The 14,604-nt window shown below is 23.1% G+C and overlaps 1 protein-coding gene across 3 annotated transcripts; it reads left to right on the top strand.

The window, feature by feature from the left end:
• Nucleotides 1-231: 231 nt before the first annotated feature.
• LOC127288448 (sortilin-related receptor) lies at nt 232-13,812 on the top strand. 3 transcript variants are annotated; one of them, XM_051315901.1, is made up of 9 exons: nt 232-413; nt 728-863; nt 9,778-9,940; nt 10,406-10,537; nt 11,051-11,320; nt 11,597-11,815; nt 12,047-12,463; nt 12,550-12,804; nt 13,299-13,812. In XM_051315901.1, the coding sequence occupies exons 2-9, from the start codon at nt 804-806 to the stop codon at nt 13,316-13,318; spliced, it is 1,536 nt and encodes a 511-aa protein (XP_051171858.1). In that variant the 5' UTR covers nt 232-413; nt 728-803; the 3' UTR covers nt 13,319-13,812. The 3 variants fall into 3 exon arrangements, with proteins under 3 accessions (XP_051171858.1, XP_051171857.1, XP_051171859.1); XM_051315900.1 differs by having other exon boundaries at nt 232-863; XM_051315902.1 differs by lacking the exons at nt 232-413; nt 728-863 and adding an exon at nt 9,377-9,517 and having other exon boundaries at nt 13,299-13,737.
• The last annotated feature ends 792 nt before the right edge of the window (nt 13,813-14,604 follow it).

Here is a 14,604-nt window from a genome sequence, read left to right as displayed (position 1 = left end):
AAATTTTGGAGCAAAAGTAATTTTTTTTTTTTTAGCAAATATAAAGTTATACTTTTTGAAAGAAGAAAAAAGGGTGGGACGTGATTTAATAAAAGGATTTTGACAAAATTGCGAGCTATAATGGAAACTATTGTGAAAAATTGTGAGGGCGGAAACGGAAGCTGAATGTAATTTATCCCCGCATGCAACTCGCGTTGCCCTTGAAAAGGGTGAGGAGAAGCAATACGGACATCCGAAGTATGAAGAAGTGGGAGCGGACCCAGAGTGCTTTTCTCGTCCTGAAGCTTCTTGGGGCCGGGGGCCGTTCAGTTATTGTTGCCACGTGCATGTACTTGGAACACGCGCATCGCGATCTTTTACATCGGCGTACATTCTATTCTATATTTTCAAAAAAAAAAAACGCGAATAATTTTGTAAATTTGCCATAAAAATTACCTAAAATTAATTTTAAAAAATTCTCTCCTAATCTTATATTCAACACTTTTTTTTAAAAAAAGTTTTCTTTAATTTTCAAAATTAAAATTATCAGACAATATATAAATAATAAATCCGACTGTAAATTAATTTTAAAAGATATTTTTTCAAAATTTTATTTATCAAAGAAGAAATTTTAATTTTTAAATATTTTTCAAATAAAATATTGTTTTCTATTTTTTTTTTAAGAAATAAAATAATAGTGCTTGTGTAATTTTTTTTTTAAATTAAAAAATTTTTTTATTTAACTTAGTATATATAATAACAAATCATAAACCGTTGAACGTGTGAATTTCTATATAACAAAAGACACTTCGTGCTTAAGAGCAATGAAGAAAAAAGGGAGAATAGAAGTTCTTTTTGGGATATGTACTCTGGCAGCTAGTCTGGTGAGTGAAAAGAATAGAGAGCCCTTTAATTTTAAAATGCTGTTCGTCTATTATATATATATAATAATCGTTTCTTTTTATCTCAGAAATATTTTTCAAAAAGGAATTTGAAAATATTTTTATATATTATTTAAGAAATTTAAATTTTTCTTTTTAAATTAATTTAAATATAAATAAAAAACAGTAATATAATGATAATAATATAATACAATATAATAATACAATATAATAATATATTGCAAAAATAATAATAATAATAATAATAATTGTAAAGAAAAAGTACTGTTACTATATTGAATAACGTATTTTATAGATTAATTGACTATCGAATTTTTTTTTTTTAATTCATTTATTTGTATTTATGTGATTTCACTGTAAATAATGAGTAAATATAAATTAAGTTTATCATATACTCAAATGGTTATAGAAGTACATATATATATATAAAATATATAGTATTCTTGAATGTAGCATTGAATTATAATCATTCTCATTTAGATTTTCTTTTCGGTCGATGCTCCGGATGACATTGCTTATTCTTTAAATTATCAATACACGAAAAACTATTTATCTTATTGAAAAATATAGTTCAAATCTCAGAAGAAAATATATCTAGTCAAATAAAAAAAAATTGTGACATTGAAAAAAAAAATAAAAGTTATTAAATATATAATAATTATTAAATAATTAAATTTTTATAATAAAATAATAAAAATTTATTGTATAAGAAAATTATTTAATTCTTAACGAAAATAAATATAGTTTCAGGTGTGAGGGAAAAAAATGGCAAATCTTATCGTTTGTTTAAACACCATACAATCATTTGTTTGTTTTTCTTCTTCTTCTTCTCTTTTTTCCGGACAAGAATTTAAAGGCAAAAAATTTTTTTTGAACGAAAATAGCTTTTTATTTTATTTCACTACAATCGTTATATAGCTTCAATTGATTATATTTCTAATCGTCTATATCGCTTCAATTAATATTTATTTTATTTTTTAAATTAATAATGTAAAAACAGTTAAAAAATAAGTATATTATTCTGTATATATAGATATAAACTATGTATAATGCTCTTAGGCAAAGTATTGTATTTCATCGTGCATGTAGTTCTTCATTTATGTACCTGTGGTTTTCTAAAGAGCAGTGTGTGGTTTAACGCTTGACTGTGGTGATTTAAGTACAGTACTTCAAAGTACAGAAACTCCTTTCTCTAGAAGAAAAAAAAAAACGAAAGAAACCAGAATCTTCTTTTTGCAAACAAAACCACCTAGTTTTCTCAGAAGACGTAAAATTCATATTAAAATTTTTCACATTATTACGAGAAGAACTTTCTTCAAATCGAGAATCATGTATATACAAGAAATTTTCAATTGAAGAAAGCTTCAATTTTAATGGCAAAATTTTCAATTCTCAAAATTGATGATAGCTTCAATTTTTAGTGGCAATTTTTTTTTTCAATTAATTCTCAAAATTGATGATAGCTTCAATTTTTAGTGGCAATTTTTTTTCAATTAATTCTCAAATTGATGATAGCTTCAATTTTTAGTGGCAATTTTTTTTCAATTAATTCTCAAATTGATGATAGCTTCAATTTTTAATGGCATTTTTTTTTAAATTAATTCTCAAATTGATGATAGCTTCAATTTTTAGTGGCAATTTTTTTTCAATTAATTCTCAAATTGATGATAGCTTCAATTTTTAGTGGCAATTTTTTTTCAATTAAATTGATGATAGCTTATCAATTTTTAGTTTTTTCTCATACACAATAAAGACATGTATTTTAAAACAGCATATATATAAGTTTTTAGCGGGGAATAAACTCATTTCTACACACCATCAGGAAAGAAAAGTAATTGAGATCCAAGAACCTAATGAGTTTGGCTAACGAGTGTAATTTACAATTAAATCTCTGTTCGCTAGATATCACACGACAGAAAAATTCGCGTGGGGAAAAATTACTTATCAAAATTATTTAATCAAAAAAATAATTCGAATAATCAAAAATTTTCACTTATTAAAATTTGCAAAAAAAATTAATTTTTCCTAACTGTAAATTAATTAATAAACTAAGTTTTAAACCATATATATATAATATACATAGCTTCAGTTAATACTAACTATATATATATATATCTTATAGTCCATTGTATACAGCTTCACTTAATATGGTAAAGTTTATAGTCCATTGTATAATAGCTTTAGTAAAATTTCAATAAAATTGAACATTAAAATTTATTTATTCAATTATTTTTATATTGTTTACATATTTAAAAAAAAAATTTAACACAGCTTAAAATAAATTTGAAAAAATTGAAATTTTTTAAATATTTTAAAATGAATTTTTACGACAGTAATAAATTTAGAAAAAAAACATCTACCCCGCTGCGAATTTTATATCGTGTAAAATGAAAATTTATATCACAAAAGTTTAATAATAATAATAATAATAATAATGGCTATATATATGATATATAAAGGATTAAAATTGAAACATATATGAACATTAAAAACATGGAAGTGAGTTTGCATAAAATTATAATGATAATTAAATTGAATGCTAATAGCTTCACGCATTGATTCATATAATTTCAACACTTTTTTTCTCCTTCTGTATATTATATGGTTTTTGATATCGAAAATTAATAATTATACATTATTTTACATATGCACGTGTTTTGTATAATATGACGCGAGAACATGCGTGATATATGTATATGTATACATACTCTTATTGTAACATAATATTGTGTGTATTATATATACCGGTTTGGATTCAGGGAGTAATTATATATATGTATATGTACCTTGGAGCTTCCGTAATACCTACACATTTATATATTGCGTACCTCCAACGCTGCTTTTAATTAGATCGTTCAACGACTCGATTCTTACAACCCTTCCTTATATACTTCCTTACCTTTTATATATATAAACTTTCAATCTATAATTCAAATCAAAATAAGATTCTTTCAAAAGATATTTAGAAAGCTTTAGTTTATTAATTATGTTAATTTAATAAAGTATTTTTATATTAGACTTGAACGCATATTTTTACATAATTATGTTTATTATTATATCAAAAATACTATAATTATTGCCACTGAAAAAATTATTTGATTCAAAATAATTTTACTATTTTCAAATAAATATATTTATTTCTAAATAAAATAATTTTACTATTTTTAAATGAATATATTTATTTATAAATAATTTCACTATTTTCAAATAAATATATATATTTCTATCAAATAATTTTTATTTAAATCAAATAAACTATTTTTATATTATAATACACTGAAAAAAAAAATTATTTGATTCAAATACTCGATTACTTGAGTATTATCAAATAAATATTTACTTGAACCAAATAATTTTTATTTAAATTAAATAAATTGTATTTGAACCAATAATTTCTGTATTTAAAACAAATACCGCATTTTATTGACTCAAATAATAATTATTTGATAAAAAAAAAAAAAATTATTTGATAATAGTCAAGTAATCGAGTATTTGAATCAAATACATTTTTTTTCAATGTATAAAAATAGTTTATTTCACCCAAAAAAAAATCTTCCACCTAAATCAGCGAAAGTTTTTGCTATTCTAGAGAAATATATCTCTATTCGAGGTGAAGAAATTTTTGCGTTTAGAAAAAAAAATTTTGTTGATTTAAAGAATTTCCTTTCTTTGACTTGTTTCGTTCCGCATTTAAAATAAAATTTTCTTTAATATAAAAACAGGGCTTTTGATTAAAAGAAAGTTTCTTTGAAATTTGTTCTTTAAAACAAATAAAAAAGTCAAAAAAATTTCTTTAAATCAAAAAAATCATTTTTCTCGGTGTATCAATAATTTTTGTACTTGAAACAAATAAAATCTGATTCAAATAAAAATTACTTGGTTCAAGGAAATTTTTTTCAGTATGTATAGTGTAATAATAACAAATGAGTCTTAATAATTGTAGTTTTATTAATAAGTAATAATACTAATAATAATAATAATTATTATTATTATTAGTATTACCTATTATTATTATTATTATTATTATTATTATTATTATTATTATTATTATTAGTAATAATAATAATTATTAATTATTATTATTATTACGCGATTATACAAGTTCAATTAGGGAAAAACGAATAAACAAATTAAATTTGTAAAAATTTAATACACTCACGTGAAAAAAGCAATATAACCATTGTTGCAAATAATAGTTTTGCTAGTTACACTCAATTATTTTTAATTGTTATAATGTGTATTTTTCATTTACTTGCAAACAACTTGTAAATTATTTTTAATTAGTTTATATTGGTGTGTAGCAAGTACTTCCGCTTCTAAGTGCATTATTGTTAAGTGAATAACTTTAAAAAAAAAAAAGAAAATAATAAAATTTCACAACATTGTTATCTAATCGTAATTGCCACCTTTTGTTATATATATATATATAAAACATAAGTTAATGGAAATGATGGAGAAGAATTTTTTTTTTAATTTTACATACAGGGTTGAATGTATACAAGGTTGTTAAATTTAAATTATCTCCTTTGGAGTAATTTAAAAATATTTTTTTTTTTTTGCATGTGCTTCCTTGTTATATATATATTGTATCATACTGTTTTATGCAGAAGAGCTGACCCTATTTCAAGAAAGGAGCATTATTAAAGGTTCTCGTTTCTCGATGTACCTTTATGCATGTCAAGGGGTCCAAAGTGAACAAATAAAATGCAGACTACAATGGAGGGGGCACGTATATATAACTACAACAGGGTTTAGAGGATGTGTATCATGTATATTGAGGCATTGATTTATATGTAGTTCCATTCAAGGATTCGCATTTTTCCCCTCTAAGAAAAAAAATTGCATTTTTTTTTTTGCATGAAAACAGTCTTATGTAGTTGAAATTTTTTTTATAATTGATACAGATAATAATTATTTGATACAAATAAATATTTATTCGATGCAAATAAATATTTATTCAATACTAATAAATATTTATTCGATGCAAATAAATATTTATTCAATACAAATAAATATTTATTTGATAATAGTCAACCAATTATTTGAATCAAATAAATTTGTTTCAGTGTTCATTTGAATATTATTAAATTGAACAATTATTATATATGCGATTATTTAGAAAATTATAATTATGTTATTATTATAAAAAATGCAATGCTGGTAGTCATTAAAATAATAAATAGAAGAATATAGTTTTTAATCGAAATGTTTATTATTATATGTACTTTAAAGAAAATTTATATTCCTCTAGTTATGGTCAATTATTTTAATTATATATAATATTTATAATGCATATTCTAATTCACTGGACAAGGGAATAACTATTGAAACACTTTCAACCCTCTGTCAATTTAAAACTACTCGAGCTTTGAAAAATGAATAATGCTTGCATGTCAGTAACTACCGCATATAATTATCATATATCTACTTAACAAAAAAAAATGGTCAAGTTCAACAAATTTATTTAAATTACATTCGATGACAAAAAAAAAGTAGAACTACATAGATATAACATGTGCAAATAAAAGGAGGACAAACTTTTTATCATCATTTTTTATTACTATATACGGCATATAGAAAAAGAAATTGATAAATGGAACAAATTTATCTTTCACAATGACCAATTTTTAAACAATTAGCTCATATAGAAAATATTGTAAAAGTGACATACATAAATTCAGTGTAATATAATTTTCCTAACTGTTTAATTTTTTTTCTTTTTTATAGTGCTTATGCGACATATTGCAAATAAGGACACGGAATAAAGATTTCAAAAGAGACAAATGTGTTCTACAATGAGATTTACTATTCCAAAGAATCTTTCAATTTGCATAAATGTGTAAAATTTTTCGCAAAAATTCATTTTTGCCAAAATTAACAATTTTAGTAATACCAGAAAAAAATTTATTTTATTGAAATAACTAGCAAAATTAAACGCGCGCCAAATTGAGTATTTAATTGTTTGTTATAAAGAAATTAAAGATTAATATTATCAATAATATCTTAATTTATTAGAATATTATTACATATTAAATGATAATAATGAAAATTATATATGTTTACAGGCCTCGGATTATACTTTTTCCGACTTTTTTCAAGAATACGACTTTTATCGACTTATTTTAATAAAATGCGACATTTTTTTTACATTTGAAAAAAAAAATGTAAATAAAATACATTTTTTTAGTATAAAATGTAGATCTTCTTCAGATCTTCTTCAATTCAATTATTTAACAAATTTTGAACTAAAATGATTCTTCACTAAATAATTAATTATTTTTAATAATTTTAATGAAATACATCACAAATTCAATTATATGAAAATTATTTTTCTATTACAATTTTTATGAAATTTAACAATTGTTTATAATTTAAAAAAAAAATATTACAATAAAATTGTATTATTTTTTAAAAATTTCAATTCAAAATAAACTAAAATTCAATTATTACCCGAAATTTTAATTCAAAATCAATTAAAAATCCAATAATTATCCAAAATTTTCAATTTAAATTTTAATTATTTACCAAGTTTTCAATTTAAAATGAAATAAAATTCAATTATTTTCTAAAATTTCTATTCAAAATTAATTATCCAAATTTTCAATCAAAAATGAACTTAAATTAAATTATTATCCAAAATTTCCAGTAAAATTCAATTATTTCCCAAAATTTTCAATTCAAAATGAACTGAAATTCAATTATTTTCCAAATTTAAAATCAAAATTAAATTTCATTATTCTCAAAAATTTGAATTCAAAATTAATTGAATTTTCAATAATTTGAATTTAAAAGCATCTAAAATTTAATTATTTCTAAAATTTTCCATCGAAAATTTTTTTTTTTTGAAATTTTATAATTTCAATTATAACTCTAAGGAAATTCAATTATTTTTAACTATTTTAATAATATTCTTTGAAATTTCAACTATCTGAAACCATTTTTCAATTAAAAATGATTTTCAAATTATTGTATTTTGTCCGCTTTTTCTAATAAATTTTTAGTGAAATTATCTAAAATTTTAATTAAAAATCACTTAAAGTTTCAATTAATTTCAAAAATCTCAATTTTAAATCTTTGAAAATTCAATTAAATTTAAAAAATGTTTTCCAAAAATTGTTTGATAAATTATTTTTAGTTCTGTAAAATTTAATAATTGTTTGAAAATTAACAATATCTTTTGAAATTTAATTATTTCTAAAAATTTAAACTTTAACCCTTCGAAAAGGATTATTATTAAAAAAAAAAATTTTTATTTAAAAATCTGTAAAATATTTTTGTTAAAATAAAAAACAAATCCACTTTTTTTTGGAATATAAATCGACTAAAACGACTTTTTTGTGTCTTTAAGTTGATTCGAGGCCTGTGTTTTTATTATTAATATTTAATAGGTATTCGTTGGCCCCTGGTACCTTAAAAATTAATTTTTAAAAATAAATTTTGTTCAAATTACTATCTTGTACGAAATTTCCTGGCGCATCTTTTTTCTCATCATAAATTTTTTCTATTTGTATACAATTTTTGAATTAATATACAACTTTAAAAAAAATTTCGTTGGTAAACGTTGTGTACTTCAGCTTCGTGAATTGAATTTTCGAATTTGGAATTTTAAAGAAATTATCAATTAATTATTATTAATATTATTATTATTTGAGAAAATTAAATGGTATTTATTTCAAATACAAAAATAATTGGTCCAAAAATTGAAATAAAAATAATAATTAAATATTTCTATTTTTAATAAATATATGGAAATAGTCCAAATATTTGAATAAAATAAATTTTTTTCATATAAACAAGTTATTTTTGTCATTGCAATTAATTTCTACTTAGATACATATTTTATATATATATAGGTATACATATATTGATAAACGGCTCAATTATCGACGTTTTACTTAAAAATATTGTACTCAAACTTGAAATACAAGTTTTTACATGAAAATACCATGTTAAAGAAAATATGAAGTAAAAGAAACAAAAGAAGAAAACTAATTGTGACGAAGTGAAGAAAGGATGAAGAGAAGAGTAGGATTCCATTCTTTTCTACTTTTTTACATTGTACATATAACCAGTTTGAAAATAAATTTCAAATACAATTTCTCAATAGAATGAAAAAAAAAATTTCCAATTGCCACAAGTGGAAGATAAGTAACAAGCTTACAAAAGTAGAGTATAATAACTTTCCATATATAAATCTTTATTTTAACCAAAATAGTAACGTTTATTTTTCAAATCCAAAAATAATAATAATTGCAGAAAAATTAAATTTTTTTAAAATTTTAGTTAATTTTCCTATAATGTTAATATCGATTATTGTCTATAAATAAATTTGTAAAAATGATAGATTTTATTCTCAAAATAATGAAGCTATGAATAATAATATAGACATCTTTTTTAAAATTAAAAAAAAAAAAAAAAGGAAATGACAAATTCATTGCATTCAACACATATAATATATGTATTCGAAGTAAATCGGATTAGTTTTCTGGTAAAACTTGTATGTATATATAAACTTTGTAAAAATCCTTTTCCTTTAGGCTGAATGTTCCTATATACTGCGGGATCACATTGTTTGCAGATCGTGGGAAACCGGGAAGCGATTAGTTACGAAGAAAGACCACCACATAGTCGTAAATGTGAGTGCGAATGCAATTTCAAGACATAGGAGCATCGACAATCTGAGGATTATAAAAAAAAAAGAAAAAAAAATTTGCTAAATTTTTCTACATGACCAAATTTTACAGAAAAAAAAAATTGGAAATGAATATATTATTATTATTATATTATTAATATTATTATTTCTATTATTATTTTTATTATTATTATTATTATTATTAATTAAATATGTAAATATTTTTAAACGATTGATAGAACAATGAATTTTTTTTTCTTACAGATAATAGCGGCTGCCTCACCAACAGAGAAAACATTCTTATTAGGAGAAGAATGTAGCAGAGATCGAGAGTGTGAAGGCAGCATCATGAAAAGTCGATGTTACTTGGGCTATTGTCGATGTCTACCCTTTTTTGCTGAATATAATAGCACCCACTGCTTAGAATGTAAGCTTGAGTTAATGGATATTAAAAGCAAAAAAAAAAAAAAAAAACCGTCAGAAATAAAATGACAAAAAATTTTTAATTTATTATACAATTCTTTTCTTTGTTAACGAAAGTAAAAATAATTTTAAAATTTTTATAATTTATTAATTTAATAGAAGTAAATTTTTTATTTTATTAAATATTCTTAGAGTTTGAAAATTACTTTTTCGTTAACGAAAGTGAAAATAATGAGATTTTATAATTTGTTAATTTAATAGAAGTAAATTATTTATTTTTATTTGTTAAAAATATTCTCTGTATAATTTATAGCTTGAAAATGTGAATATTATGAAACTATCTTCAATTACATTTCTTATTCTTTTATCTGTATATAAAATATGAATTTTCCTTTTAAAATAATAAACAAGAGACTTTGTTTTCTGTTATTTATCGGAAAAAAAAAAATTTTTTTTTTCTTTATTACAGCGAATCTTCTTGAACAGAAATGCCTTATTAAAGAGCAGTGCTCATTAAAGGTAGCCAACAGCTCTTGTCTCGCTGGCGTATGCAGGTGTGAAGATGGATTTTTACAGTTTCGAAAACATACTTGTTTAGGACGTAAGTTTTTGTTTTGTTTTATTTGAAACCCAATAATTGTAAATTTTTCTGCAAAATATGGCAAATTTACAAAAAAAATTAAATATTGAAAAATAAAGAAAGTAAACTAAATTAACATTTTTATTTATATATAATGAATTTTATAGTTTAGTTACTGTTTCTAATCTTTTTAAATTATGTTCATTATAATGTGTATAGAAAAATAATTTCTTGAAAATATAGTAATATAAATTCTTGCGGTCAAAGCTACATTGACCATAAAATCAAAAATGATTTCTGTGGTGTTGTCAAATTGCCAATTTAGAAATCGATATTTACTGGTTACGGCAATTTTGTGGTTTTCAAAGTATGTGAAAAATGTTTTTTTTTTTTAATATTTTTTTCGACATAAAAATTAATACAATTTTGTAATTTTATAGTGAAATGAAATAAAAATATACTTTTTGAAATTAAAAAAAAGCCCCTCTGAATATATTTGAGAATTTGTAAATAATTTTTTTTTTTTAATTTCAGCTGCACAATTGGGACAGGTTTGTTATAGCAATGATCATTGTCGATTATGGGACAGCGACACTCATTGTGATTTTTTGATTCCAAATTTATTTGGTCGATGTGAATGTACATCGCCAATGCGTCGTGATAATAATGTTTGTCGTCCCGATCGTTTGGTGAGACCGGCATTTGATTTGCAACAGCAATCTGTCCTACAGAAACCAAATGACGAAGTGACACAGCAAAATTATCCCTATAATGATGAATTCAACAATCAGGAAGTGGAAACTGGTGAGATGTTGCTTTTTTTTAAAAAAAGAAAGAAAATTGATAAATAATTTTCAAGTATTGAAGAAAAAAAAATTGAATTTCTAAAGAAAGTAAATTGAAGTTAAACGTAATTTTACAAAAAAAAAATATTGATACGAATACATGTCTAAAAATTATTTATTCAAATAAATTATTATTTATTAATTTTTAATAATACTCGAATTTTATTTATTTGATAATTAATTAATTTTCATATTTTATTTAGAATATGTGATGAATATATTATTTTTTTTACAGGTGTTCAAATATCGTGGTTGAAAAATGCAAGTTTACTGCTTTCAACTTCTCCAACAACAGATTCGGGGCCTCTTTTAATTGTTACAAGACCATCTCAAAATCATTTGAAACCAATTCACAATCGTAATAATGATTTGCCTGAAGAAAATGATTCTGTTGTTGTCGATGCAATGATAACCGAACTCATTCAGATTACTTCTTCTCCAGCCACTGTTTCAGGTACCTAGATATTCCTAAATAATTATTTGTTAAACATTACCAATTTCTATAGCTTCAATTATTATTTTGCAATTAATTTTACCTTCAGTAAATGGTATTTTCAATCAATAAAACTAATTATTCGAATCTAAAGATACTACGATTTTTTCCTCAAAAATAATGATTATTTATAGAATAATTTAAACTCTATTTATGGTATTCGTAAATGATTTTGATTAAAAAAATTTTCAGTTCCAATGAAGACAGAACGACATGAGGGCGGAAATATCATCAGTCTTGGTTTGCCATGTACAGCGAACATTGAATGTCAAATGTCAGATTCTAATTCACGATGCATTAATGGTGTATGTGATTGTAAGTCGTACGGAAAAGGAAACGCAACTTGTAGTGCACAAAAAAATGGTTGCGCGCCTGGTACTTTTCAATGTCGAAGTACCGGAACCTGTATCAGTTGGTTTTTTCTATGCGATGGTAAACAACACTGTTCAGATGGTTCAGATGAGGCATGCTCCACGATTGCACAATGTCCAATTCAAGCGTTTCGTTGCCACAGAAGTGGTACATGCATTTCCAGAGCTGGACTATGCAATGGTCATCGCGATTGTCCCAATGGTGAAGATGAGGAAAACTGTCGCAATAATCGAAGAAGTAATTTTTTAATTCATTTAAAATAAATAAATAAATTTAATTTTTGTATTTATTTATAAAAAAAAAAATTAATTTATATTTTCTAGGATGCCCAGAAGGAGCATTTCGATGCAATAATGGACAATGTTTGCCAGCTTATGAATTTTGCAATTCAGTTATTTCGTGCCGAGATGGAAGTGATGAACCACACAGTACTTGTCAAACAAATAATAAAGGTCGAGTATCATCCAAATTCTGTCCTTTCAAATGTAAAAACGGAAGATGTAGATCTGATGCAATTACATGCAGCGGTAGAGATGGTTGCGGTGATAATTCTGATGAACTTCATTGTTCCGTATGCAGTGAGTATTAAAAAAAATTAACTAACAATTTATTATTATTATTTTAATAATAATAAATAACTATTAATAATTAAAATCCAGGTTACAATAATAAATAATTAAATTTTAATCTTGATTTTATCACCTTTAACTCCTAAATTACTTTTTCACATCGTAATCCATTTTTTTTTTTTTACTGAATAATTATATAATTCTTGTAAATTTAATTAGATTGAAAACAATGACGCTAAGAGTTTTTCATAATAAAGGGAATAAAGTTAACTGACATTTTATATACAATAAATATTATATATATATATACCTATACGTATATAATGAGGCTGAGTGTATTATAACAATATTATCAGTGGCAACAGAAGGTGGGCGTGCGATCTTTTCTCATGGGCATTAAATCATATCACTGAACATAATAAGATAAAAAACATATTATATATATATATATATATACTCAACATTACACAGGAAGTTAATTGTCGACTTTGAAATCATTACAGGATGTGCTGATGTGCCTTAATTGTCCAACTTAAGGAACCAGTTCCTTTTAACAACTTGCCGTGAAGCAAACTTTATTGTCATCAATGCGAAGATAAATTGAACAGAAAAAAAGACTTTTTATTTTTATCTATAAAAATAGATATTTGCAAGATTTGAATAAGAATGAGTTACAGAAAATAATTTTTATTTAGAACGTTTGATTTTTGCACACTGAGAAACAAAATATAAAAAAAATTTGTTAAAAAAAATCATGGTTGCTACAAATAGCCAAAGAACAAATTAAAATTTTTTTTTTTTTGAAAATGAGACATATTTTTTTGGCTGTTTCTATTTCGCCCGTCGCGGGCGAACTAATTCATTTCTGTTATTTCGCCCGTCGAAATGAATGTGTTTTAGAAAACGGGCAAAATAAGAAAAATAGATTATTTCGCCCGTTCAAGATAAAATCGAGTATCTGGAAGACGGGCGAGTATATTATTTCGTCCGTTAAGTATAGACAGCTGTTTTTTAGATAATGAGAAAAAATAATTTTACTTTTTTTAAATGTAACAAATAAGATGGATAGAAAAAAGACGTCTGAGTATAGGTCTAATATTATTTATTTATATCTTTTGGAGTATTTGGTTTAATAAAATAGAAGAAATTTAAATAAAAAAAAAAATTCTTAAAAATTCTTTAAATTCTTAAAATTCTTAAAAAATTTTATTAATTAAAGTTTTGAGAATATTTGTAACATAAAATTTGTTTGTAATTATTAACTTGAAGATTTTTCAAGTATGTATTTATTTTACACGTTTTTGAGACGTGACTTAATTAATAATTATTATTCTTTAAAGTCACGTCTCAAAAACGTGTAAAATAAATACATATTTGAAAAATCTTCAAGTTAATAATTACAAACAAATTTTATGTTACAAATATTCTCAAAACTTTAATTAATAAAATTTTTTGAAAAAAAATAGAAAATAATTAAGTATTAATTTTAAGAATTTAAAGAATTTTTAAGAACTTTTTTTTTATTTAAATTTCTTCTATTTTATTAAACCAAATACTCCAAAAGATATAAATAAATAATATTAGACCTATACTCAGACGTCTTTTTTCTATCCATCTTATTTGTTATATTTAAAAAAAGTAAAATTATTTTTTCTCATTATCTAAAAAACAGCTGTCTATACTTAACGGACGAAATAATATACTCGCCCGTCTTCCAGATACTCGATTTTATCTTGAACGGGCGAAATAATCTATTTTTCTTATTTTGCCCGTTTTCTAAAACACATTCATTTCGACGGGCGAAATAGC

The sequence above is a fragment of the Leptopilina boulardi genome, unplaced genomic scaffold (assembly GCF_019393585.1).
Source record: "Leptopilina boulardi isolate dan_hultmark-lab unplaced genomic scaffold, ZJU_Lbou_2.1 LbouV2_386, whole genome shotgun sequence".
Taxonomy (NCBI): Eukaryota; Metazoa; Arthropoda; class Insecta; order Hymenoptera; family Figitidae; genus Leptopilina; species Leptopilina boulardi.
This window is presented reverse-complemented; position numbering and strand designations above follow the sequence as displayed.